Source organism: Arabidopsis lyrata (assembly GCF_000004255.2).
Source record: "Arabidopsis lyrata subsp. lyrata unplaced genomic scaffold ARALYscaffold_7, whole genome shotgun sequence".
In the NCBI taxonomy this organism is placed as follows: Eukaryota; Viridiplantae; Streptophyta; class Magnoliopsida; order Brassicales; family Brassicaceae; genus Arabidopsis; species Arabidopsis lyrata.
In genome coordinates, this window is record NW_003302549.1 from 4808178 (window position 1) to 4832365 (window position 24188).

The following is a 24188-nucleotide window of genomic DNA, read 5'->3' on the forward strand; positions in this document are numbered from 1 at the left end:
AAGGGAGAAAGTGTCAACTCTATGATTAAGTGGTGTACATGTTCGATTATGATAGCCACACCTGAATTTGTTTTGAAATCTTAGCTTTTGTCTATAATTAAGCATGTATTCTAATAATTTATGTGTGTTTTAACTTATAGTTTATGCATAGTAGGTTGGTATATTAATATTATAGATTGGCCACCCCGAAAAAAGTCTTTAGGGTAAGAAGATTTAAAATAAAGAACTTTTCGTTAACAAAAGTATAATACTATTAATACACGATAATAAGTTTATTATTTGGAACTAAGTCAGCCAGCAGTATTTAGATATCGATGTTTCATCTTCTTTATTATTTACCTTTTGACATTATTGAAACAATATAGACTTTTTATTCATCAGGAGTGTTTACTTTTTTATAATAGAAATAATGTCTTAAGTGAGAACAAATATAACATGTAGTGACTAGTGATTTGTTACGGGTTTGGTTTCGGTAGCTCACACTGGTTTTTTGTTTTACTTCCAATTTCTCAAGTTTCAGAAACATTATTGTATTATTCTCTGCAGAATTGCAGATAGTCAAGAAGAGCAATCAAAGCCGATTATTATTAATATTTGTAAAAGTTGCAAAAGAAAGGTGAATGATGCTGAGAACTATACAGTTTTTGTTGATCAGAAACATTAAGCAAGAGCTTCGGCGATGATGGAACGGTGAGACAATTGCTGTTCGTAGAGGTTACGGAAAATACGGTATTTGGCATCGTGATACTTCGTAACCTTAGGGTCTGATGATGGATGGACAACCTGAGATTCATCAAAAAGTGATGCAGAATTGTCATCAGATTTGGAAAATGACATGATCAATGTATGAATTGGGTAATCAAGCAAAGTAGTTAGATCAGAGCATACTTGTCCAGCTGCGTTAAGAGCTTTCATGGCATCATGGAGACTCGGATAGTTCTTGCCAGCAACTGCTCCAAGAATTGCTGCTCCTAAGAGAACAGACTCGCTTTCTCGGGGAAGAATAATCGGACAACCTGCGAATAGATCAGTCCAGTAAGATTACTCCTGGGTTGGTTAGATATAGAAGAGGAAAATGAGTGTGATTAGTAAAATACCAACTATATCAGCATGTTCCTGGATGAACAATGGGTTCTTTGAAAGGCCGCCACAAGCAAGCAGTGTATCAATCTAACATCACATGTAGAGACAGAGAAAGATTTGTTTCCTGTGGAAGTGAATGTCTTGTACTGTTTCTATAGAACCGATGTGGGAAGAAAGGTGGAGAAACTTACTTTGTGACCATGAGCATTGCAATGCTCTACGATATGACGAGTACCATATGCGATTCCCTGGATTGTGGCGAGGTATAGAAGAGCCAACTGCTTTTCGGATGAGTCAAGAGACATTCCGAATATCACTCCTTTCGAATTTGGGTCAGCAACGGGAGATCTGTAACACAGATTTGAATCAATATAGCTCAAAAGGGAAGAAACAGAGCAGCACTCTCTGTTTTAGTCACCTGTTTCCATGAAAGTCCGGAAGGATGTGCATGTCTGAGGTAAGGGCAGATATAAATGGAGAACTCGTATCTTCAGCCATCGTTTTCAAAAGGTTGTTCAGGAGTTCAAACACAGAAACTTCTGCAAGAGATCGAGACAGTGGCAAGTGCAAAACAAACTATAAGACAACTATAGCATCCAATCAAATATTTCACCACGAGAAGTGAAAAGAGGAAGATTTTATACTCTGGGAAGCAGCACGATTTGCAAGACGGGGAGAAGCGACATGATTTTCGATGATGTGATCCAGTAAAGCTCCAGTAGCACTTTGTCCTCCTTCTGTAAGCCAATACTCCGGAACCATTGCTACAATAGTTGTTTGTTTTGGAGAAACAAAAGTGAGATTTCATATATCAAAAAGTAAGAATAGAAACCAAAAGTGTATGTACCTGACCAAAAAGGCCCCCACACGCCAGGAATAAACAGCTTTTCACGGGAAACAGCCATATGACAAGTTGATGTGCCACATACCAAGACCATTCGAGAGCACAAGGTATCCACATCTGACTCTGAAAATGCCAACTCTTAGAGACTTATCTACCACGTTATGCCTGCAATACTATAATAGCAAAGTATACCTTTCGTCAAGGAGTCTGAATCTGATTTACTTTCCATGACACCAACACCACCGGCATGAGCATCAATGAGTGAAGTCCCAACAGGAGTTCCAGCCAACAGACCCAGTTCCTGTGAAATGTAAATAATGAAAACAATAGGATAAAAGGCAAATATGTAACAGAATGAAAATATAAACCTAAGAAGTAAGCATTCTCTAAGACCTGTAGAACAAATAAAGTGCTTGCTCTTGTATCTAAACACCTCTATTTTCTTAATTTTAAGTGGTTGCTCTGTAAAAAACTTACCTTAGCAGCGGTTGCAGTTAGACCGTTACCCAGTGGATGTCCAGGAAAAGCCACACTTCGTCCTAATTAACAGTCGAAATAACATTGTTACAAGGTAAAAGTAGTGGTTTCACAGCTCCTCTAAGAGCCTTTCTTAACAGCTAAAGCAAACAGAACCAAAAATGCATACCGATCTTAGCATGGTGCCCATCTACCAAATCGCCTAAGCCAATTTCTTCCCAGAACTCATCATCCCATCCACACGCTTCCATATCACGAGAAGCCTTCTCACTCATCTGGTGCATGTGTGCATGGCCAAGATAAGTCCACTTACATACTGTGGTGCACAAACTACGTGTATCATCTCCAGTAGCTCTGGGAGGAAACAAAAGGAATCAGGGAGAGCAAAGACAATTATCTCAACAGGGCGATAAGGTTAAAAGAGCGAAAGGCCTGGCGGCACCTGTAGGACAGCCAGTCACTCAAGTCCATCCACTTATACACCATGGACCATGACTCCTTAAGATTTTCTTTCACCCATAGAAGCTGCAAAAGAAGAATCCTTTTTTCCGTCAAGCTCAAACAAGCTGAAAGCAATCACATAATGCATCCTTAAGAAACGTCAACCTACTTTTGGTGGCTCCATTTCTGGAGAAACACCGCCACCACAGTACTGCAAGACTGGAGAATTAAATGAGTTGATTCTCTCTGCCTGCTTTACAGCTCTATGGTCCATCCATACAATAATGTTTCTTCTTGAATCACCACTCCAAGACACTGTAACGGGGGATCCCTCAGCATCGACCGCCACTACAAACAAAAACAACGTTACATTGCTATTGTTAAAGTTTCTCTTCCTTAGCACCAAAAAAGAAACACAAAAGGGTTATAAGCAGATGCTACAAACCGAGAGAGCAGGTGGCAGCAAAGCCAATTCCTTTCACTTCGACTTCCGAAACATTTGCAAGAGAGCAAGCAGATTTCACAGCAGCACAAACTGCATGCCAAATATCGGTTGAAGATTGCTGTTCCAATAAAATTATGAATGTCAAAGTTAAATCTCTAAACAAATAAGTCATGACTTAGAAGCACATGAAATCGATCTCCCTTATCCAAAATAATTACCTCAACACAGTCCCCATCCTTCCAAATCTGTATCGGGCTACTAGCAGATCCTAGCAGCTTCCCATTTTCATCGAACAAACCTGCATCAAGTAATCAACTTAAGCTACAAACCAAATTTGCATTTCCTTAATTTGGAGCGATCGTGGAGCGATTGAAGTAAATTGTTCCGGTGCAAAAGAATCGATTATATAAGACTGATATCAAATTTCATCGCCACTAAATCAACAGGCATCATTCTCAGGAATCTAAGAACACCACAACTTTTTCAAAACTGACGAAATTTTAATTCGGAAAAAGGATTGAAGAGGATTACCGGCACGGGCGCTTCCAGTGCCAACGTCGACACCGAGAAAAAAGGAGCGAGACGGAAATGGATTTAACTCTGCGGTGGTCATCTGAACGGCGACGGCGAAAGCTACGGAGGTGAGCTCACTTTCCTTTATCTAATGTCATATTTTTTTTCATTAATTGTTTTTTTTTTCATTCGTTACGAAAAAAAAAAAAAAATTATGACGTAATTTTTGGATCACATGTTTAAATATTTAATCTTGCTTGATAAATGCATTTTTATGTTCAAAAAATAAGCTACTTAAGAGCACCTCCAATGGAAGGTTCTCTTCTATATTTTGATGAGTTTTCATCTGATTTTGGAAATAATTCAAAACTGAATAAAGAAGAGAGAATCGATTCTCTTGAGGGAGTTTTGAGATTTTGAGAGAGCCGGACACGTGTCAGTGTTCGATTGGAGGGAGTGTTTTAACAAAAGAAAAAAAAAACACTCAATTTTTTTAGTTCTCTCTCTCGTAAAAAAAAAAACTCTCTCTCTCTCTCTCGTTATCGCAACTGCGAAAAAAAAACTGATGAACAAACCTCAGAAACATCGCGATTTCCTGAGATTCCGATGAGTCGACGCCGGAATCGTGGTTTGTGAGACTTACCTGCCGCCGGGATCATCAGCTGGATTCACGGTAAAGACCATCGGCGAATGGAGTCAAAACAAATCGAAGATTGGCGATGGAGAAGAAGGATTCGTTGAAGGATGGTCCAATTTCTTGTTCCAGGTATGAATCTAGCCCGTTTCCCATGTGTATCGTGACTTAGTTCGTTGTATTTTGTGGTCTCGATAGAAATTAGGGTTTGAACAAAATTAGAGTTTTGATTTGTAAATTAGGGTTCTTCATTTTTAGCGACAATAGGGTGATTATTAATCAATTTGGAGGCTTTGTGTTTGTAAATTTTCCATGATTGTTGACGAATTTGTCATAGATTGTTTGATTTAGGGTTCATAGTTTCGGAGAAAAAAATTATAATTTGGTTTTGTCATTTGAGAATTATTTGGGGGCATTGAATAGCTTAGGGAGAGTTCTACAATTCAACTTAGGCTATTTTGGTTTCTGGGTTCTTTTTTATTTTGCACCATGTCTTGTTCCTTGATCGGATTCTGATTTTAACAGATTATGCTTTGCAAGTTAGTTGAGTCTTGAGATCTAATAGAGTAGTTTATTGAAAGAAGAGATAGAATTCCATAAATGGTTGTCTCTGTTTTCATATGATTTTGTCCTATAAATGGTTGTTGTCTTGTAACCAAAATTTTGTGAAAGAAGTGATAAAGTTTTGTGAATACCTTTAGGTCTTGTGGATTATTTGGATTTGTGACATTGTTCTCTTTGTTTTGATTGCTTAGTTCTATTGTGCATCTAGAGACTTTGTGACCCTTGTTCTAATCAAAGACAGTCAATTTTAAATATTCTAGGATTTTTGTTACCAATGTTGAGATGGATCTTTGTGGAGATAGCTTGATGCACCTACAGCTAGTATCCCATTGGCGCTTCAGAGTTTGTTTTACAAGCTTCAGTGTAACGACATTGGCGCTGACAAAGTCGTTTGGTTGGGATACATATGATTCTTTGTTCTCTTTAATGCTTTGTATCACTCACTCTCTTAAACACAAGCACAAAAATAACCTTGCTCTCTCATCCTCTCAAGTCTTTGGTTAGTTTCTTGTTTTATCACAAAGATATAAACGTTTTAGTTAGAGAGAAGAGAGAAAATATTAATTGTCTACATTTTGTTTATTGGATCACAAGATAATTCTTACAAGACACAACACACACATACTTACACTACATCTTTTACTTGCACCTCACATGAACCCATACTTTAAATCATACTTCCATGAATACAAGTACCAATCACCTCCCATGAATCAAAGAAAACATCAATTAAAAATGGAAGCTTAAGATTGATTGAAGATTCTTGTTCCACCAATGACCCGTGTTTAAACCTTTGTGCAATAATTATTGAGTTTTATGAAATAAAATATTTTTTTAAAAACATCAATATTTTTTTAAAAACAAAACTTTTGTTTTTGCACATCTTTTTAAAAATGTTTGAAATAATGTATGTTTAATATTTTCTGAAATGTAATAATTATTAAGTTTTATGAAAAAATATTTTAATTATTTTTTTTTTCTAAGAGAACCTCACTAGAGAACCTACCATTGGACTACAGAATTTTTTTTAAAAAAATAAAAGTTCTCATCTCACATTTTCAAAAAATTTATAATAAAAAACTTGAGAGAGACTCATGGAGAGAGCTCCCCATTGGAGATGCTCTTAGATTGAGATTTATGTATTTGGGTTCTCTGTTTACATAAAATGGATGACAATTAAAATTTAAAATTTTAGTAACGAGAGATGTTAAATAGTGTTATTAATATTATAATATTTATAGTAAAAAAAATTGGTTAGAAATTCATTTGATTATGTGAGTTTTGTGAATAGAAAGAAAAATCAAGATTAATGTTTAGAATTTTATATGATTTCATTATTTACTAAAAAATAGTCTTTAATTAAGGCTATATATGATTCAAGCCACGATAACGATTAACGACATTGGCAACTTAAAAGCCCAAATAAATCGAACGGCCCAATAGACGAACCCATCTCGCAATCTAACCCACGTGGCTTTCCAAATCCAACATGGCGAATTTATACGAATCGTTTTGAATAGTTTTGAGTAATGAATAAATCCAACATGTAAGACGATATCTTTGTAATATTAATTGATCGTTTCAAATTCCCAATTGATTATCTAGAATTTTGATGAAAAGATATTTGGTTTTTTTTTTTTTGGACAAAAGATATTTGGTTTTATTATTTAATCCTAGTTGTTTGATTTTGACAAAATGTTGATACCCTATATCTTAGAAAATGCGTCCAGTACCACGTGACCGTCTTAGTATCATACACATATACCATCTTTCGCTTCATGTGTTCACCATTTTATTTGTATTTGATATACAAGAAAAATAGTAAAATGAAGACAAGACACAATATTTCTAAATGGTGAGGTGCGAGTTAAGTACGGTGAACATATCATTATTATTCCGATTTTATCTACTAATAAGCTTCTCCATAGATGAAATTTGAGAATATTGTTAAATCATCTTTTAATAGATTTAACTCTGCGGTGGATGGATGAGACAGGTCACGTGGGTTGTGGGTAAGAATAGATAATCAAAAACGAAAAATAGGTCATTCGATCTTAATCAAACGGCTAGAGTTTTTCCAGTATTCATTGTCACGAATATTCTCTCATATAACTCTGTTCATCTTTTTTTTTTTATCAAAAATAACTCTGTTCATCAAGCTCCTGATTTCAAAGGCTTAAGCAGCTTTGCTTTCTCTTGAGATTTTTCATCAAGCTCATTATAGGTTAGAATATCATATGATTATGTAGTTTTATAAATAGAAAGAAAAACAAAGATTAATGTTCAGAATTTTATATGATTTCATTATTTACCCTTTTGATATGTTTCAAAGATAATACTAAAAATAGTTTTTATATGATTCTAGCATACCGACACTGACAATTAAAAAACCCAAATAAATAGAATGGCCCAAAAATATGATTTCATTATTTACCTTTTTGATATGTTTCAAAGATAATACTAAAAATAGTTTTTATATGATTCTAGCATAATAGTTTTTATATGTTTCAAACTTTCTTTATTCAATGTAGAGTTGAGACTTTCCGCTAGGGCTCATAATTGCGATGATTTATTGTTATGCAGATTTGATTTAGGCAAGCTCGTAATTTGAAACAAGTTAGAAGGATAAGTTCCTTGAATCCTGATTCGTTTCACTATTATTGCGGCATTGGATACGACAATGTATCACAACTATGTACATTGAGTCGTGGGTCACAAGCAGGATCAAGAATGGTGGTGTTATGTCATGTAACAAACTCTTTAATGTGACGAGATCTAATCTCCCGGTATAATGGCATGCCATTACTTCCAATCCTGATCTTGATCATCCGATCTTGATCTTGATCTTGATCTTGATCATCAAATATAGGGTCATTGTATATATGTTGTGAAGAATTAGAAGATGAAATGTATGTTTGTATCAACGTACACATTATTGGAGATGAAATGTATGTTTGTATTATGGCTAACCTTTTTTCTTTTTGGTATGTGCCTAAGCTCTTACCTGTTTCACTTCATACTATGAATGAGGAAATTCATCAACTCCGTCCATCTTAGCTCGGCGATATTAATGGTTCGATTATTTCAAATTTAAATATTTAAATCTCTGCTTCTTTCTTAATAATTAATACATTATTATGTTAGACTTAACAAAAAAATTACAACATATTTTTTATTAAATAAGTTTTGGTTACAAACTCAAAAGGTATTTTGATTATAAAAAAAAAAATAACTTAGAAAATCAACACAAACTGAAATTTTAACGAAATTAAAAATCTTCCATTGATATAAACCAAATTTTTTTTTAGGATACTTCAATGCATATGTTTATATGTTACTGACTTATTTTCACGGATAGAAAAATTAAAGAACAAAGTTCGAAGTCGAACCACTTTCTTTAGGCGGTGCGCTCGAAAGTCGAACCCGTGTTGACATATCAAAACATTGGGACCATTCAATTTTATACAAATGTCCAAACATTATTTCGGTTTGAACCATAAACAAATTAGAAAATTCATTTTTTTATTGGATTCACTTGGCAACAGCCAACAACGAATCAAATCATCATCTAATACATAGTTATATTAGAAGCTGTGAATGTGCCTCCAACTAGACAAAAGCACATGCACCATAAATGATCAAACCCATGAAACTTCCATCTCTCTCTTTTTCCCCTATATAAACTAAGGTCACTTGCCTCAATATTCCATCAACAATATACATCTGATCAAAACTCCTAGAGAGATCTAATAAAATGAAGTCTTTTGCGTTCTTGATTCTCTTTCTCTTTGCAGCACAATCTATGAGCGTCTATGCAGGCAGCTTTCACAAAGACGTTAAAATACATTGGGGTGATGGTCGAGGAAAGATTCACGATAATGAAGGAAAACTTCTTTCTCTCTCGCTTGACAAATCTTCTGGTTCAGGTTTCCAATCTAATCAAGAGTTTCTTTATGGCAAAGCCGAGGTTCAAATGAAACTTGTCCCTGGTAACTCTGCTGGAACCGTCACAACATTCTATGTAAGTAAAATGTAACATTCTTGTCATGTTTTGCTATTTCACAAAAAGTTTGTATATTGAAACCACTTGCTTATTAGATGTTCTAATTTGTGTAGCTTAAATCTCCGGGAACTACATGGGATGAGATTGATTTCGAGTTCTTGGGGAACATAAGTGGTCATCCATATACTCTCCACACTAATGTTTACACAAAAGGCTCAGGAGACAAAGAACAACAGTTTCATCTATGGTTTGACCCAACCGCTAACTTCCACACTTACTGCATCACATGGAATCCTCAAAGGATTATGTAAGTGTATTCTTTAATCAAAACTCCTTCCCTTGTACATATATAATACTTATGTATGAGGATATAAACTCATGAACCAAGATTTTTTTTTTTTCTCTCTAGTTTTACTGTTGATGGGATTCCAATTAGAGAGTTCATGAATGCCGAGTCACGTGGAGTCCCATTCCCAACGAAGCAACCAATGAGGCTCTATGCGAGTCTCTGGGAAGCTGAGCATTGGGCTACAAGGGGAGGATTAGAGAAAACAGATTGGTCAAAAGCTCCTTTCACCGCTTTCTACAGAAACTACAATGTTGAAGGATGTGTTTGGGCTAATGGAAAATCAGCTTGTCCCGCAAATTCTCAATGGTTCACTCAAAAACTCGATTCGAATGGCCAGAAAAGAATGAAAGGGGTACAAAGTAAATACATGGTTTACAACTATTGCGCCGATAAAAAGAGGTTTCCTCGAGGTGTTCCTCCAGAGTGCAGCTAAATTATTGATTCTTTGATTCGTGAATAAGTTACTTGGCATTGTCTTTGTAACTCAATGGTTCTTCTTTTCTATTATTTTTCATTGATTTGTTGCTCATATAAATCTGGTGTTTGTGGAAGATTTTTAAAGCAATAATAAATAATGAGATTTTCTTTTAAAAACTTCATTGGCTTCACTTAAAAGTTAAAACTCGTAAAACTTTGAAAACAGTTCGGTACTTGATGGATAATAAGCTTACCAGATTGGTGTAATCATACACGAACGGCCCAAATTTCAACATACATTTATGTTTGAGGTCAGTTTCAAACTCAGTCGTGGAAGCTCAGTAGGAAATAGGTATTCATTCTTTATTTTAATGTTAAAGCCAAAAAAATCAGCGTGAATGGAGGCGAGAGACGGTGCGATATTTTAGTTGTGGTGGATGTCCATGTCCCACCATATCTTCTTCATTTGGCTTAATGCATGTAACACATATATTTATTTAATAAAATTCTAAAATATAAAATTCAATATATTAATTTGAATTTGTTCTCCATAGAGGTTGGTATCTTATTTTGTGTGTTAATGTGCGGAGATTTAGTTGATTTATCAAAAAAACTTTGTAAACTATTTATATAGTTTTATTGATCAATTATCAACCCAATAGTTTTCGTAAAAATTATTGTTTCTGTAATTTTGAAGTGTGTACAAGGTTTAGTTAAATATTACGACTATTTTGCTCTTTTGGAACGAACGCTAACTATACGAGTCGTCGTAAAATAATCCTATGCGGCGGAGAGGGTTTGCGCTCAAGTCAAAAGTCAAAAGCCGTGTTGACAAATGACCTCAACGCAGGACCAGCATGTGATATATACAAATTAAATGTCCATATACATCTGTTTTATAACAATAAACGAGTAATGGAAACTAGACATTGAAAGACATATATAAATGATTTTTGTTTTTACCTTTTTTTTCTTTATTTTTCTTAAATTTCAACTTTATTCATCGATACCTTTTGAAAATGCCATAATTTGAAATTACAATGATAAGCTTACTATACACTTCAACATTACTTTTTGTCGGACAGTTCAAATTTCAACATTCACTTTACTTTTTTGTCAAAAGGAATTTTCTTGGTCTAGATATGTTTGTTATGTTTAAGGTTTGTTTCAAGATAATTTTAAGAATGGCTTGTTTCATTTCAAAATAAAAAATGTTTTGTACAGGGAGATCGATTAAAACTAAAACAAAATTGACGAGATTATCAGCCAAAAATAAGATTCAATTATGGAACTAAAGTAGATATTTGTCAATACCTAAGTTTTAGGATTATCACTAGATATATTATTGCCATTATATTGGTGTTTATCTTAGTTTAGAAAATTTAGTTTACTTAAATTAAATCAATATCATAAATTTGTTTATTAGGAAAAAAAATGAATCCTTTCTAACAAAATATTTAACATCGTGTTTTGAGATATCACTATCACCTGTATATAAATTCTTGAATTTGTTAAACTACTTCAATTCAATTTAGACAAAAGAAAAGTAGACATATTAAAATACAATTATCTGTCATTCGAACCCTCTATGCGGTGGAGAGGGTTTGCGCTCAGGTCAAAAGTCAAAGCAGTGTTGATAATGATCTTAACGCGGGACCAGCATGTGATATACGAATGTCTATATACATTATTTTCTCTGTTTTGTAACAATAAACGAGTAATGAAATTATATTTTATTAATTTCAATTTGTAACAACCAACAAGAGGTCGAATGAGCCAACTAGAATACAGCCCACGATCAATAATCAAACCCATGAAACTTCCTTCTCTCTTTCCTTTGCCATTTCCAAACACTATATAAACTCATGTCACTTAACTCAATTTTTCATCGACAATACATTTGAGATATCAATACTCCTCCACAAATCTACCAAAATGAAGCTTTCTTGTGGTACAAGTTTTGCGTTCTTGATTTTGTTTCTTTTTGCGGCACAATCTGTGCATGTCTATGCGGGTAGCTTCCACAAAGACGTTCAGATACATTGGGGTGATGGCCGCGGAAAGATTCGCGATAGAGATGGAAAGCTTCTTTCTCTCTCTCTCGACAAATCCTCTGGATCCGGTTTTCAGTCTAACCAGGAGTTTCTCTATGGCAAAGCTGAGGTTCAAATGAAACTTGTCTCTGGTAACTCAGCTGGAACAGTGACAACATTCTATGTAAGTCACATACAATTTCAAAGCATGTTTTTTATCAATCATATTTTACTAGTCCCTAGATTATTGAATATGTTGGTGTTTATGATGACTTTGCGTAGCTTAAATCTCCGGGAACTACGTGGGATGAGATTGATTTCGAGTTCTTGGGAAACCTAAGTGGTCATCCATATACTCTCCATACTAATGTTTACACAAAAGGCTCTGGAGATAAAGAACAACAATTTCATCTATGGTTCGACCCAACCGTTAACTTTCACACTTATTGCATCACATGGAATCCCCAAAGGATTATGTAAGTGCATGCAACCTTTGATCCCTTGTAAATAATCTTATAAGTTTTGAGGCTGTGAGCTCATGAACTAACATTCTCTATTCTTTGTTTTCTCCTTCAGTTTTACAGTTGATGGAATTCCCATTAGAGAGTTCAAGAATTCCGAGTCAATTGGAGTTCCGTTCCCAACGAAGCAACCAATGAGGCTCTACGCGAGTCTATGGGAAGCCGAGCATTGGGCTACAAGGGGAGGATTAGAGAAAACAGATTGGTCAAAGGCTCCTTTTACCGCTTTCTACAGAAACTACAATGTTGATGGATGTGTATGGGCTAATGGAAAATCATCTTGTCCCACGAATTCTCCATGGTTCACTCAACAACTCGATTCAAACGGCCAGACAAGAATGAAAGGAGTACAGAGTAAGTACATGGTCTACAACTACTGCACCGATAAAAATAGGTTTCCTCGAGGTGTTCCTGCAGAGTGCAGTTAAATTGTTGATTCTTTGATTCGTGAATAAGTTACATAGCATTCATTGCCTTTGTAACTCAGATGAGTTTTTTTATCTATTTCTATCATTCATTTGTTGCTTATATATATGGTGTTTGTGTAAGATGTTCTTAAGAAGTAATAAAAATCATTATGGAAAAAAGCTTTTACTTGTAAACTTAATTGGTTTCACTAGCTTGTAAAAAAATGAAACACCAAAGAGACGTGGTTCATTAATTCTACTACAAGAATGCTTGGGAAGAACATAAATCATAGGTTTACTGATATGAAGAAGAATTGATCTATCTGATATGAACACTGTAGTTTTTATGTCTTTGCACTAATTTATTACTTTTTTAGTAAAATATTTTCGATTATAGCTAAATAACAGATACATTGTTCTGATCACTAACACTTTCTCTTCAAGAACACACAAGAATATCCTGACAAAACTCTTTACAACCAAAGTATGGAATCCCAAAATATAACCCCTACTCTGGAAGCCGTGATCACCTCTTCTTCGAGAGTAGCTATATGCGAACCATCTAGGAATTTATATCGCCTCCAAATTTGATCTCCTCAGAATTGATGTAACATGGAACCAACCAATTACTGAGTGATCTTCTTTTCTTCGTTGGGACTAAACCACACCAAACACTTCTGCTTCTGGTCTTGGCAAACAATCATTTTCGAAGTTTGGCGAGAGGGGAATGAGAGACTATATCGCCATATTTACATATTTGTGGACACAATTGACACAACAATCAGAATTCAGGCCTCTTCCCTATAATACCATCACCCAAAAATCTTTTCCGGCCTACAAAGATGGTTCTCTCCTTGCAGAATGGACCGTTTGGGCCCATAAAGGTTGGATTTTCTTGTTGGGGCTTTATTAATCAGTTATCTAGGGTGTTGTTTTTGTAAACATTGATGATAAGAAAACAACAAATGTTTGTACAACCACGGTAAATAAAATCTTGTGAAAACCCATTTGACAAAGAATAATCGTGCATTCTTGAATTCTAAGAAAAATAAAAAATATAAACGAGTTAAGTACTAGTTTTATTATTTATTATTCATGCTTAGTTTTAATTGAAATTGCAGCATGTGTTTTTTTTTTAAGTATTATTATTGTGTTTGAAAGTGCTGGTCCTGATAATAAGAGTAATCCATATATTGACCTAAAAGTCAATGCTCATCTCTACTTCAAATGTCTTCTAGGGCAGGTTCTTCTCGGACTTGCCAATTGGCCATGATAAAAACAAAGTGAAAACTGACTACTTTATAAAATGTACAAAATGACTTGTTACTCAAAAGTGGGTTTCAAAAAGTTCATTTTAGCTATAATTTTTGGATATGTGGTTATATGCGATTGGAAGAGGGGTATGATTGATGCACAAATAAAGTAAATCCATTGTTAGATATAATGCTATAAATAAACCATGATCATCGTCAAATCATCATGCAATAAATTTATAATCTTCGTGTTAGCAGACTATTAGATAATAAAAAAAAAATTAAAAACTAAGCATCACTACGATGCCACCGCAAACATTTTAAGGTAAAGTTTTGATTAATTTACAAGATAGTACAGAAAACAAGTGGCCGACGTGAAGTCGTTATATAAACAAGTGGCTAATGATAATATTAATATTTAATTAGTGATGATTAGAGTTCAGACTTCAGAGAAGTGTTCATAGTAACATCCTTAATATATTATTATTGGCCATAACAAAGTTTGAAACAGACAAGGGACCTAAAGAACAAACCAAAATAATTGATGCACCAGTTACTAATTACGCTTATCCATTGAGATATATGTTACTTAATGAAAATGCCATTCAGCTAATTATTTTAGTAAAAATAACAAACAAAAATATTTGGTTAGGCACAATTTGTTCTGTAACAAATTTCTATGAATAGTTTATTTTCGAAATAATTGTGTGGTTGTGTGGTGAGACACTACAACTCTTTTAAAATTTGACATGCATTGACGAATCCATCGTCATCAGTCTCATCTTCCGTGATACTTGACTAATAGAGAACTTTCAAAGAAATATAACTCTGAAATATCAAACTGTTACTATAAGATTTTGAAAACATTAAATAGTTTAATATGCTTTTTTATTTTGGTAATAAACGTTTTATAACATATGATTTAGATTTGACCGTCTATAACTTTAAATCTCTCGAACATATCCGAAACACACAAAAGTTTGTATTTTATTACCCAAAAAAAAATGTATATCCATCGATTAATCACAAATCCTCCAAACCACTGGCCTATTTTAAACCTTCAATTGATGGTTTAGTATTGAAATTTGAATTGGTGATAACGTACTTTAAAAAATCAGGCCAAAAGATATGGTTACTCTGAAAATTTGAATTACATGAATTCAATAAGCACTATAGCTTGAAAAATAAAGATAATCCAATAACATTTATTAATCCCGGAATTGACAAGACCAGACTTAGTTGTGAGATATGGGTTCGTTAAAATGAAATACTATATTGTTTTGAGTTAATATTGAGATTAGGCCTTTGATTAAGTATTGTTGATGAGCCATTACACTAATAAAATTAATTTCTAAATGATACAGCTGTAAAGTAGTGGGACCAGGTTGACGTTTGGTTAGGCGGTCCAAATCCAAATTTCCGTGTCAAGAAATTTCAGCCAATGAATCATATTCATATGATATGACTTCTAGTAATAGTGTTTGCTTTAATTACGTAGCTTATCCCATCTCATGGTCCATACTCCATACTACTATTACTTACTCAAAACTCAAACACTATATACTATTTAAACCCAAACTATCTTTTGTACTTACCTCAAGTTATGTCAGTGTAAAAATAAAATTAACTTAAGTTAGAAGAATGATGTCATTATATTAGTGGAGTTCATGAGCTGATTCATGCTCTCTACTACAAAGGGTAGTTCTTTTATGTGATTAGTCTGACATTCTATGTAATGGTTTATCATTTGTGCTACCGATTTTTTAAAAAAATTCAATAATTTTATCATTCTTATATATAGTACTCTCATCGAACTAGCTTTAACTAAGTTACTCAAACGTGTTAGTATGGAAAGATTACATTTGTCGATATTCTGTAGTTTTATGATATTGTTTGGCAATGATGTGAAAACTCAGTTGATTTTTTGAAAAAATTTAGACCATTTATTTGTTATTACAACTTTTTGATTGGCATGAAAACAGGAGACAAAAATAGCAAAAAATTGGAAATATCAAACATTGCTTGTTCCTTTATATGAACAAAGGGGATGAAAATAGCTTTGGTGCTTGAAAAAAATACCTTTGAGTTTGGACCACTCATATTCATTAGTCATTTACTCATTTCCAATAAATATCAGTAGTTGTCCTCATAGACAAACATTAAATTTCTTTTATTTGTGTTTTCCTCAGATTAAATTCTAGCTTAAGTACTCTGGACAGCTGTTTTAATTTGTCAAATGTGTATACCAATCAAATTAAATTTCTGAATTTGATCAACAAATGAAAACCACTCTAATCACAACCACTACTGCGTGCATGCATACAATATAGTATCAATAGTAGAAATTTCTAGAAAATGAATTATTTTACCTTATTGGTTTTTAAGATTAAACAGTATATCTACATGTATGTCTCAGTCGTTCTATTTTTTTGAAAAACATACAAGTATTACGTGTATAATTCAGCTTTACTTTGCACACAAAAAAAAAAAAAAAAATCAGCTTTACTTTGGTTCATATTCTTTCTTATACAAAAGTTTACATCAATAATTATACTATCATTTAGTAGGATTAGAAAGAAAACAAATAATGTAGACCTACAGGTATGGTTGCACACTTGCACATATTGATTATAGTTTTGTATTTTGCAATGAAACATCTTAATTGACACTCCCATCATTAATTAGTGACCAACCAAAAGAAATTGACCTTTTGATTTAGAAGAAAGAGAAAGAAAGCGTGTGTATGGTGGTACTTGCTTGCAACTTTGCTAACGCAATCAAATCTTTTAACCCATACACTAAACTCATACTTTTCTTCGTTGCTTCTTATCTCAATTCACATAACAATATGGAGTACAATATTATTTTAATCACATCATAGATTCATGATAATATTGCCAAACAAAATTTAAGCTTAAAAATATGTTAAAATGTCCAAAGAAAAGCTCGACGTGAGTCAAAGCAAGTTGTTGTTATTCCAAAACCATGGTCCAGCTACGACCCAATAATAGGATACAAACTTGAAAAGTTATCAAAAAAATTCATGAAAAAAAAAAGATATTTACAAGACATATTCTCTTCAAATTTCAACTAAATTCGAGAATTTGAAGTCGAACAATTCCACACGTAATATACCTCTAGACCACTTATTTCTTCTCTCCCTCCCTATAGGCCTCGCCGTAGTGATCTAAGCTGTATGAAAACATTTGAAATTTCGAGATTCGTGTAAAAAAATTAAAAAATAAGAAAGCATGCAACCAATTATATACCAAACCATATTAGTATTAATTTTTGTCAATATTAAATCCAAACACACCAAGAAAAATACTATATAGCATTTACTAATATAAGAGTCTTAATTATATATATATATATATATAGTATTTGCTCAAACACTGTGTATATATAATTATAGAGATTTCTTTGTTTACGTCAATTTTTTTTGGTCTGCATCAATTTTGATATTTTAGTCGGTCATCAGTATCTTCCAAACAATCATTTTACTTTTCTTATGATAAAAATTAGGCATGGGTATATGGGTAACCCGTTCGGGTTCGGATAAAACCCGTTCGGGTTCGGGTTGAATGGGTAATGAATTTATGGCCCATTCGGGTATTTCTAAAGATTTGGTTCCGGTCCGGTTCGGGTATCGTCGGATTGGGTCGGTTTGGGTAATAAGCATGAGAACCGAAAAAAACTCGAAAAATTTGGGTCTTCATTGGGTTCGGGTCTAAATGGGTAAATTACCTATAAACCCGAAATATGACTCCAATACCCGAAGTTTTAAATCATTGTACATGCTCAAATGATCAAATAAAGAGAACAAAACATCAAACATGACATCTAAAGACTAAATCCAATCCAAAATCACAAAGATGACTACTTAAGTCTTAAGTGTTAAGAGTAAATCCAATCCAAAATCACATGACATCGGAATGTTCGGTGACGGTAAGGTCGCCGAGAGTGTCGCGACGAGGGTTTCTAGTTTCGATAATGAGACTCAAAAGGGGATTTTAAGCAGAGATTATCGAGGGAATACGTATTCTAGAAGGAAATTAGGAAACTCAATCGTCAAAACTCAAAAGCTAGGGCTATATGACTATATAACTATATATCTATATACATATATAAACACATGTCTAAAAGCTTTGGGTTTATGGGTACCCTAAATGGGTAACGGGTATTCCCCGACCCAAACCGATACCCACAGGTAGACCAAAACTCTAATGAGGTAATTTCCTAATACCCTAACCCGTCCCTACCCGGTTTTTTCGGTCCGAGTATCGGTTCGGGTATCGGGTCCGGTTTTTTTGCACAGGCCTATTAAAAATCATAAAATGCGGAATTTCATCCCCAAATAAAAAATAAAATTCGGATTTAAAAGAGCCAAAACAACATATTTCTAACAAATAATATGCTCATGTTTATATTTACTAAGTATAACATTAATAAAAAATTAAGGATAGTAAATATAATCTGCTTACCAAATGATGGAGATACTCAAGACTCCAGCTGTAATACATCTTGCATGCAATGTCTTGATATTAGCCTCCTTTTGTTCACCCACTCTCTTCTCTTCTTCTTCTCATTTATTTATGTTAATTCTCTTCCACTATATATACCTCTCTCCCTTCTTCTCTCTTCCTCACATTCCTCACCAAACCCCCTCAAAACACACCCACACGTACGCGCACACTCAAAGACAATGTCTCCTTTCAAAATATTCTTCTTCACGGCTCTTCTCGTGGCGGCGTTTTCGTTCTCCGCCGCTGATTTCAATACTGACGTCAACGTAGCTTGGGGAAATGGCCGTGGTAAGATACTCAACAACGGCCAGCTTCTTACTCTTTCTTTAGACAAATCCTCTGGTTCTGGTTTTCAGTCCAAAACAGAGTATTTGTTTGGAAAGATTGATATGCAGATTAAGCTTGTTCCTGGTAACTCAGCAGGAACAGTCACAACTTTTTACGTAAGTTTCACTTTCTCTAGGAGTTTTAAGTGATTTTGGATTTGGTTTTGAAAGAGTTTAACATAATATTTATGTGTATTTGCAGCTAAAATCTGAAGGATCGACTTGGGATGAGATTGATTTTGAGTTCTTGGGTAATATGAGTGGAGATCCTTATACTTTACACACTAATGTTTACACTCAAGGCAAAGGTGATAAAGAGCAACAATTCTATCTCTGGTTCGACCCAACCGCAAATTTCCACACTTACTCAATCCTCTGGAACCCTCAAAGAATCATGTAAAGTCCAAAATATCACCTTTCTTGCTATACAAGTAAACAAACCCTAATTAGGTTTTCTATTTTTATTATCAGATTGACCGTCGATGACACACCGATTAGAGAGTTTAAAAACCATGAGTCTATCGGTGTCTTGTTTCCAAAGAACAAGCCGATGAGGATGTACGCAAGTTTATGGAACGCAGACGATTGGGCAACTAGAGGCGGTCTTGTTAAAACGGATTGGTCTAAAGCTCCATTCATGGCTTCTTACAGAAACATTAAGATCGACTCGAAACCAAACTCCAACTGGTACACTCAAGAAATGGATTCAACAAGCCAAGCTAGACTCAGATGGGTTCAGAAGAATTACATGATCTACAATTATTGTACTGACCATAAGAGGTTTCCACAGGGAGCCCCTAAGGAATGCACAACAAGCTCATAGAATCTTTATTTATTTATCTACCTTCCTCTCTTTCTTCTATGTGAAATTTGTGAATGCTCTGTTTCTTGCTTGTCTATTATGTCTGAGAATTTCTTTTTCTTAATATGGTTTTTGATTCTTTTCATTGTATATCTTTGTCTAATAAAGGAAACGATGTGTCTTTACTCTTATAGATATGTATAAAAAGATGTCCCAGTTTTATTTGTAAAAAAAAAATATGTTTATGATAATGATAGTTCTTTCTTCTTCTTTTTTTTCCATACAAAAAATGATAGTTTAATTTGCTTTTTTTTTTGTAATTAAATAATTAATTTACTTACATTGTAGTAAGAAATATGAGAAACGTGTTAAATGCATATTATTTAAATCCAATTATTGAAAAAGGTCAAAATATCAAATTTTATTAATTAAAGAGTGTATCAGAAACTTACATAATATCAAACGACGTCGTTGAAATTCGACGGTGTCGTTTAAGGTAAGAACACTAGCTCACACGTTTATTTCAATATTATTTTTTCTCTCTCTTTTTAGTAATTTCGACTTTCTTCTTCATCAGATCTGAATCTAATTTCGCCCAAATCAAAGCTTTTGACCTAAATCGTTTCCCGGGAAAAATCAACAAACCGTCACCGGAATCTCCAATTTCTCTCCGGTGAAGAAAAATGTCGCACAACGATACGATTCCGCTTTATCAATCATCTCAATCAGACATCGACGAGATTGAGAATATGATGAACGATAGTTTCCAATCAGGTCCTGGAACCGTCCTTCCTGCTCGACCACCGAGTCCGATCCGTCCGTCAATTCCCGTTTCATCCTCACCGTTCGTTCAATCTAATCTTCCACCGCTACCACCGTCGTCTTCTTCCTCTCAGAAGGTGATGCCTGTTCCAGCTCCCCCGCCGCTTCCGTCGGTAGGTAACTCCAACAGCTCCGAAGGTAACAAGAGTATTGGAGGGAGTGGATTCGGATCTCCGCCAAATACATTGACGGAGCCTGTATGGGATACTGTGAAGCGCGATCTGTCACGGATCGTGAGTAATTTGAAGCTTGTGGTGTTTCCGAATCCGTATAGGGAAGATCCTGGGAAAGCACTTAGGGATTGGGATCTATGGGGACCGTTTTTCTTCATTGTGTTCTTGGGGCTTACTCTTTCGTGGTCTGCTTCTGTTAAGAAGGTAAGATCTTCATTTCAGCTTTGTTCATTGGAAGTTGGAACCTTTATGGATGCAGGACTCTGTACATTGGCTATGCGATTGTGTGATCAATTTATGAACTTGGAATCTTAGCTTTAGCTAGTTCTATTAAAATGTGATTCGAGTATTCCTTATCTTCGGAATGTCCATGTACTCGGAATGATGTTTTTAGATGTACACTCATTGGTGACATATTGGCTAGATTGAGAGTTCCTCTAGAATGTTGGTTCTAGTAGCATTGCTCTTAATTTGATTCTTAGCCTTAGGCAGCCATTGTTACTACTTCCACAGAAGTCGGATTTTGACTTGTAGAGTTGATTCGATGAGCAACAATTAACTCATTTGGTGCTTTCTTTCTATTCATTCCTCCTTGTGTTACATATAGAGCATTTGATGTGTAAGATCTGATAGACAATTTATGATATTAGACACTTTCATCTTGAACTGATGTAGCCACAGCTTTTCTAACCGTAATGGATGATGGCATGACTGGTTGGTCTTTTGATTTATATATTAGGATTTGCCAACATGTTTAATAGGAAACTGTGAATATCAAAGGGCAAAATGAGACCTTTCCGTTTTGCTGTGTTGGAATGCACTTGAAGTATAGATCATGTATCTGATAAGGAACGAAGTGGTTCTGTTGTGTGTTCTGTTTTGACGTCGTTGAAACATATTGTTATGGAATACCTTACATCCTTGTTTTTATTTCCAACTAAAACCTGCTTTTCCCAGCATATATAACCCGAGTTATCTAGGTTTTGAATCCCTGAAGTAAAAAGGCACTAGATTCTTACATATCTGCTAGAATAATTTGGCTATTACCAATTACCCTTTGGTCTCTCATTCGTTTTCTCTGTGATTTCCAGTCTGAAGTATTTGCCGTGGCATTTGCACTACTTGCAGCTGGGGCAGTTATCCTCACACTAAATGTGCTGCTTCTGGTAAGCACACATTTGATTCATGTATTGGTTACAAGCCACATACTTTACACTTTTGTGTTACAAGTTTTGATTTAAACATCCCATTTGTTTTGTTTTGTCGTGAAAATGCAAATTTCAGGGAGGACATATAATATTTTTCCAAAGCCTAAGCCTTCTAGGTTACTGTCTATTTCCACTGGACGTTGGAGCAGTGATCTGCATGTTGAAGGACAATGTGATACTCAAAATGATCGTTGTGTCTGTGACTCTTGCCTGGAGCTCTTGGGCTGCTTATCCTTTCATGAGTGCTGCAGTGAACCCGAGAAGAAAAGCTCTAGCACTTTACCCTGTTTTCCTCATGTATGTCTCTGTTGGCTTCTTGATCATTGCCATTGATTGATTCTATCTGGAAAAATGGGAAATCAGAGATAGTTTCTCTGATTCAGTTTGGGAAATCATTTGGTACAGAGTAGATAGAGAATTCTCCAGCCGTGAACTATTCTGAGTTCTAAAGATCATATGTATAATATGTTCTTCGACGCTTTTTTGTTAAACTCTGGTCGACTTTACTCTATGGTTTTGCTTTATGTGTATGAAACTTACGGTTCTTTTTGGAAACGTATACAGTATATAATATTAAAACCTTGATGATCGTAGCTTTAATTTGTCCAGTACTTAAGTATTTTTTTTGGTTTTCTTCTATGTATTATTTGTTCTTGTATTTGCATTACCAACACACAATAACGCTACTCTTGAGTAATTTATAGCGAAATTTGCAGAAATAGCCATTACATACTATAATCTTATCATTATAGGGATTTTTACCAATCAATTAGTTTATGTGAAAAATATATACAATAAGCATTTCCATTATTATCCAACTAAAAGTCTAATCCGAGTTTTTTTTTTTTTGTAATTGTTGTTTTAATTTGGTCATGCAATATATACTAATGACCAAAAATATCAATATCGAGAAGCTCAAGCCAAAAGAATCTACCAAATAAACCTTTAACAAAAAGAAGATCAAATCTTACAAAAAGGAGATTCGAATTTGGGTGTTTACAAAGTCAATCTGTGGGATTTGTTTCTTTTGTTTCGTGGATTTGTTTTCAAGTTTCGAAGAAAATTAAGCTAAAACCAAGTAAATAAAATTTCAATGAATAAAAAAAAATCCAATTTTTTTATGTGATTGCTAATTAAACTAAGGAACGAATTAAAATCTGGACGAAATCTTATTCTCTTCTGTTGCATTTAATTTTAGAGATTATAGCTTCTGTATCACACAACCCTCAATTATTTAATAACTTTTGTCTTTTCAAGTTGTTAAATTTTGTTTGGTAGTAGTAAGTAAGTAATTTTTGGGGGACGAGTGTGGCAGAGAGTGGGGTGTGGCTCTCGAAGTGATAATGTAAGAAGAAGACAGAGCTTGCTTGTGTACTACGTCATCTCATTATTACTCTTTTTAGTTTATTTTTACCACTTCAGGTGAAATGTGACTATTCTCTCAAACACACCAATTGTAATAATAAATAATTTCCTTATAATACCCAAAAGAAAGTTACGTCAAAGGCCAAGGATCATCATTTTCATCAATTTTGAATGAATAACATAACAAAACAAAAGAAGAAGAAGAGAATAGATTGTCTTGTTAATAGTGAAGTGAATGATTCTTTTTTATTTTTTGAAAACTGAAATAGAAAATGCCAAAGAGAGTCAGTTTCAGAAGGTACCATCATTACAAACCCTAATACTATAAAATGCCAATTGTGTACTTGAGGAGGCTTTTGTAAAATAACATAATAATATAGCCTTACAACTTTTGACATTTAATATTGGTTATTTATTGTTGGCTCTTTTGGGTTTAGCTCGGAACCAGAGGATACAAAACTCCAAGACCAGAATCATCAACGGATCTCTGCACAGAATCTTTGGTCCAAAATTTTCCCCCACAATATCAAGTTATCAACCAATGGTTTTTTAGATACCTAATTGTTTTCTATTCGTACATAATTTTCAAATTTTTCATTTTAGAAGTTCTTGTTAGACTATATCCTATTAGGCATGGAAATGAATTTCAAAACATTATAATTGGTTCTGTGGATCAATATGAACCAATTTGAGTTAATTCAACCTATCATAACTTAAGTTTGTTCTACACATTTTTCACAGTAACTTCGAAAAGTTCTTTTTAATTAAGTAGACAAATGATACATTAAAGGTTCTGGGTGTTGGGAGATTCCACAGTTCTGCAAAAGTGACTCTAGTAACTTGGGCCTTATCTACTGTCATTGTCATTGTGTGTCATCTCCTTTTACATATCTCACCAATTTCCCCCTATTTAAAACATCTGAAAAACGTCAAATATTTATTTATTCTGTCGGCAAAATGAAACATCAATTATTTGTTTTCC

The 24188-nt window shown here is 34.3% G+C and overlaps 5 protein-coding genes and 1 long non-coding RNA gene across 7 annotated transcripts; 5 read left to right on the forward strand and 1 right to left on the reverse strand.

Moving 5' to 3' along the window:
* Positions 1 to 514: 514 nt before the first annotated feature.
* Positions 515 to 3985, reverse strand: LOC9305454 (FGGY carbohydrate kinase domain-containing protein). 2 transcript variants are annotated; one of them, XM_021018606.1, is made up of 15 exons: positions 3822 to 3982; positions 3509 to 3588; positions 3291 to 3408; positions 3015 to 3193; positions 2847 to 2929; positions 2574 to 2758; positions 2405 to 2466; positions 2120 to 2228; positions 1931 to 2050; positions 1728 to 1847; positions 1502 to 1622; positions 1275 to 1431; positions 1098 to 1170; positions 889 to 1016; positions 515 to 783 (listed from the first exon to the last, which is right to left on the reverse strand). In XM_021018606.1, exons 1-15 carry the CDS (start codon positions 3901 to 3903, stop codon positions 661 to 663), a joined length of 1740 nt encoding a protein of 579 aa, XP_020874265.1. In that variant the 5' UTR covers positions 3904 to 3982; the 3' UTR covers positions 515 to 660. The 2 variants fall into 2 exon arrangements, with proteins under 2 accessions (XP_020874265.1, XP_020874266.1); XM_021018607.1 differs by lacking the exons at positions 515 to 783; positions 889 to 1016 and having other exon boundaries at positions 1116 to 1207; positions 3822 to 3985.
* Positions 3986 to 4299: 314 nt separating this feature from the next.
* On the forward strand, positions 4300 to 5608 carry LOC110226598. Its single transcript, XR_002330553.1, has 2 exons — positions 4300 to 4569; positions 5262 to 5608. It is a non-coding gene; the product is annotated as an uncharacterized LOC110226598 (long non-coding RNA).
* A 2889-nt stretch (positions 5609 to 8497) lies between these two features.
* On the forward strand, positions 8498 to 9947 carry LOC9305455 (probable xyloglucan endotransglucosylase/hydrolase protein 19). Its single transcript, XM_002867310.2, has 3 exons — positions 8498 to 9022; positions 9118 to 9311; positions 9414 to 9947. Exons 1-3 carry the CDS (start codon positions 8756 to 8758, stop codon positions 9784 to 9786), a joined length of 834 nt encoding a protein of 277 aa, XP_002867356.1. The 5' UTR covers positions 8498 to 8755; the 3' UTR covers positions 9787 to 9947.
* A 1551-nt stretch (positions 9948 to 11498) lies between these two features.
* LOC9305456 (probable xyloglucan endotransglucosylase/hydrolase protein 18) lies at positions 11499 to 12911 on the forward strand. Its single transcript, XM_021019711.1, has 3 exons — positions 11499 to 11987; positions 12086 to 12279; positions 12380 to 12911. The coding sequence occupies exons 1-3, from the start codon at positions 11706 to 11708 to the stop codon at positions 12750 to 12752; spliced, it is 849 nt and encodes a 282-aa protein (XP_020875370.1). The 5' UTR covers positions 11499 to 11705; the 3' UTR covers positions 12753 to 12911.
* Positions 12912 to 18551: 5640 nt separating this feature from the next.
* Positions 18552 to 19907, forward strand: LOC9303430 (xyloglucan endotransglucosylase/hydrolase protein 24). The gene is made up of 3 exons (XM_002867312.2): positions 18552 to 18953; positions 19039 to 19232; positions 19308 to 19907. Exons 1-3 carry the CDS (start codon positions 18690 to 18692, stop codon positions 19657 to 19659), a joined length of 810 nt encoding a protein of 269 aa, XP_002867358.1. The 5' UTR covers positions 18552 to 18689; the 3' UTR covers positions 19660 to 19907.
* A 115-nt stretch (positions 19908 to 20022) lies between these two features.
* LOC9303431 (protein YIPF6 homolog) lies at positions 20023 to 22438 on the forward strand. The gene is made up of 3 exons (XM_021017033.1): positions 20023 to 20837; positions 21725 to 21799; positions 21918 to 22438. The coding sequence occupies exons 1-3, from the start codon at positions 20322 to 20324 to the stop codon at positions 22176 to 22178; spliced, it is 852 nt and encodes a 283-aa protein (XP_020872692.1). The 5' UTR covers positions 20023 to 20321; the 3' UTR covers positions 22179 to 22438.
* Positions 22439 to 24188: the final 1750 nt, after the last annotated feature.

What these genes read in the sequence shown, in the direction of transcription:
- LOC9305454 (XM_021018606.1), bottom strand. Translation starts at nt 3,903, where the DNA reads ATGACCACCGCAGAGTTAAATCCATTTCCGTCTCGCTCCTTTTTTCTC. An exon ending in AGGATGGGGACTGTGTTGAG is followed by an intron (nt 3,409 to 3,508) that starts GTAATTATTTTG and finishes TTATTGGAACAG; the next exon opens with CAATCTTCAACCGATATTTG. An exon ending in TGGGCACCATGCTAAGATCG is followed by an intron (nt 2,467 to 2,573) that starts GTATGCATTTTT and finishes ACTGTTAATTAG; the next exon opens with GACGAAGTGTGGCTTTTCCT.
- LOC9305455 (XM_002867310.2), top strand. Translation starts at nt 8,756, where the DNA reads ATGAAGTCTTTTGCGTTCTTGATTCTCTTTCTCTTTGCAGCACAATCT. An exon ending in GAACCGTCACAACATTCTAT is followed by an intron (nt 9,023 to 9,117) that starts GTAAGTAAAATG and finishes TAATTTGTGTAG; the next exon opens with CTTAAATCTCCGGGAACTAC. An exon ending in TGGAATCCTCAAAGGATTAT is followed by an intron (nt 9,312 to 9,413) that starts GTAAGTGTATTC and finishes TTTTCTCTCTAG; the next exon opens with TTTTACTGTTGATGGGATTC.
- LOC9305456 (XM_021019711.1), top strand. Translation starts at nt 11,706, where the DNA reads ATGAAGCTTTCTTGTGGTACAAGTTTTGCGTTCTTGATTTTGTTTCTT. An exon ending in GAACAGTGACAACATTCTAT is followed by an intron (nt 11,988 to 12,085) that starts GTAAGTCACATA and finishes GACTTTGCGTAG; the next exon opens with CTTAAATCTCCGGGAACTAC. An exon ending in TGGAATCCCCAAAGGATTAT is followed by an intron (nt 12,280 to 12,379) that starts GTAAGTGCATGC and finishes TTTCTCCTTCAG; the next exon opens with TTTTACAGTTGATGGAATTC.
- LOC9303430 (XM_002867312.2), top strand. Translation starts at nt 18,690, where the DNA reads ATGTCTCCTTTCAAAATATTCTTCTTCACGGCTCTTCTCGTGGCGGCG. An exon ending in GAACAGTCACAACTTTTTAC is followed by an intron (nt 18,954 to 19,038) that starts GTAAGTTTCACT and finishes GTGTATTTGCAG; the next exon opens with CTAAAATCTGAAGGATCGAC. An exon ending in TGGAACCCTCAAAGAATCAT is followed by an intron (nt 19,233 to 19,307) that starts GTAAAGTCCAAA and finishes TTTTATTATCAG; the next exon opens with ATTGACCGTCGATGACACAC.
- LOC9303431 (XM_021017033.1), top strand. Translation starts at nt 20,322, where the DNA reads ATGTCGCACAACGATACGATTCCGCTTTATCAATCATCTCAATCAGAC. An exon ending in GGTCTGCTTCTGTTAAGAAG is followed by an intron (nt 20,838 to 21,724) that starts GTAAGATCTTCA and finishes TGTGATTTCCAG; the next exon opens with TCTGAAGTATTTGCCGTGGC. An exon ending in CACTAAATGTGCTGCTTCTG is followed by an intron (nt 21,800 to 21,917) that starts GTAAGCACACAT and finishes TGCAAATTTCAG; the next exon opens with GGAGGACATATAATATTTTT.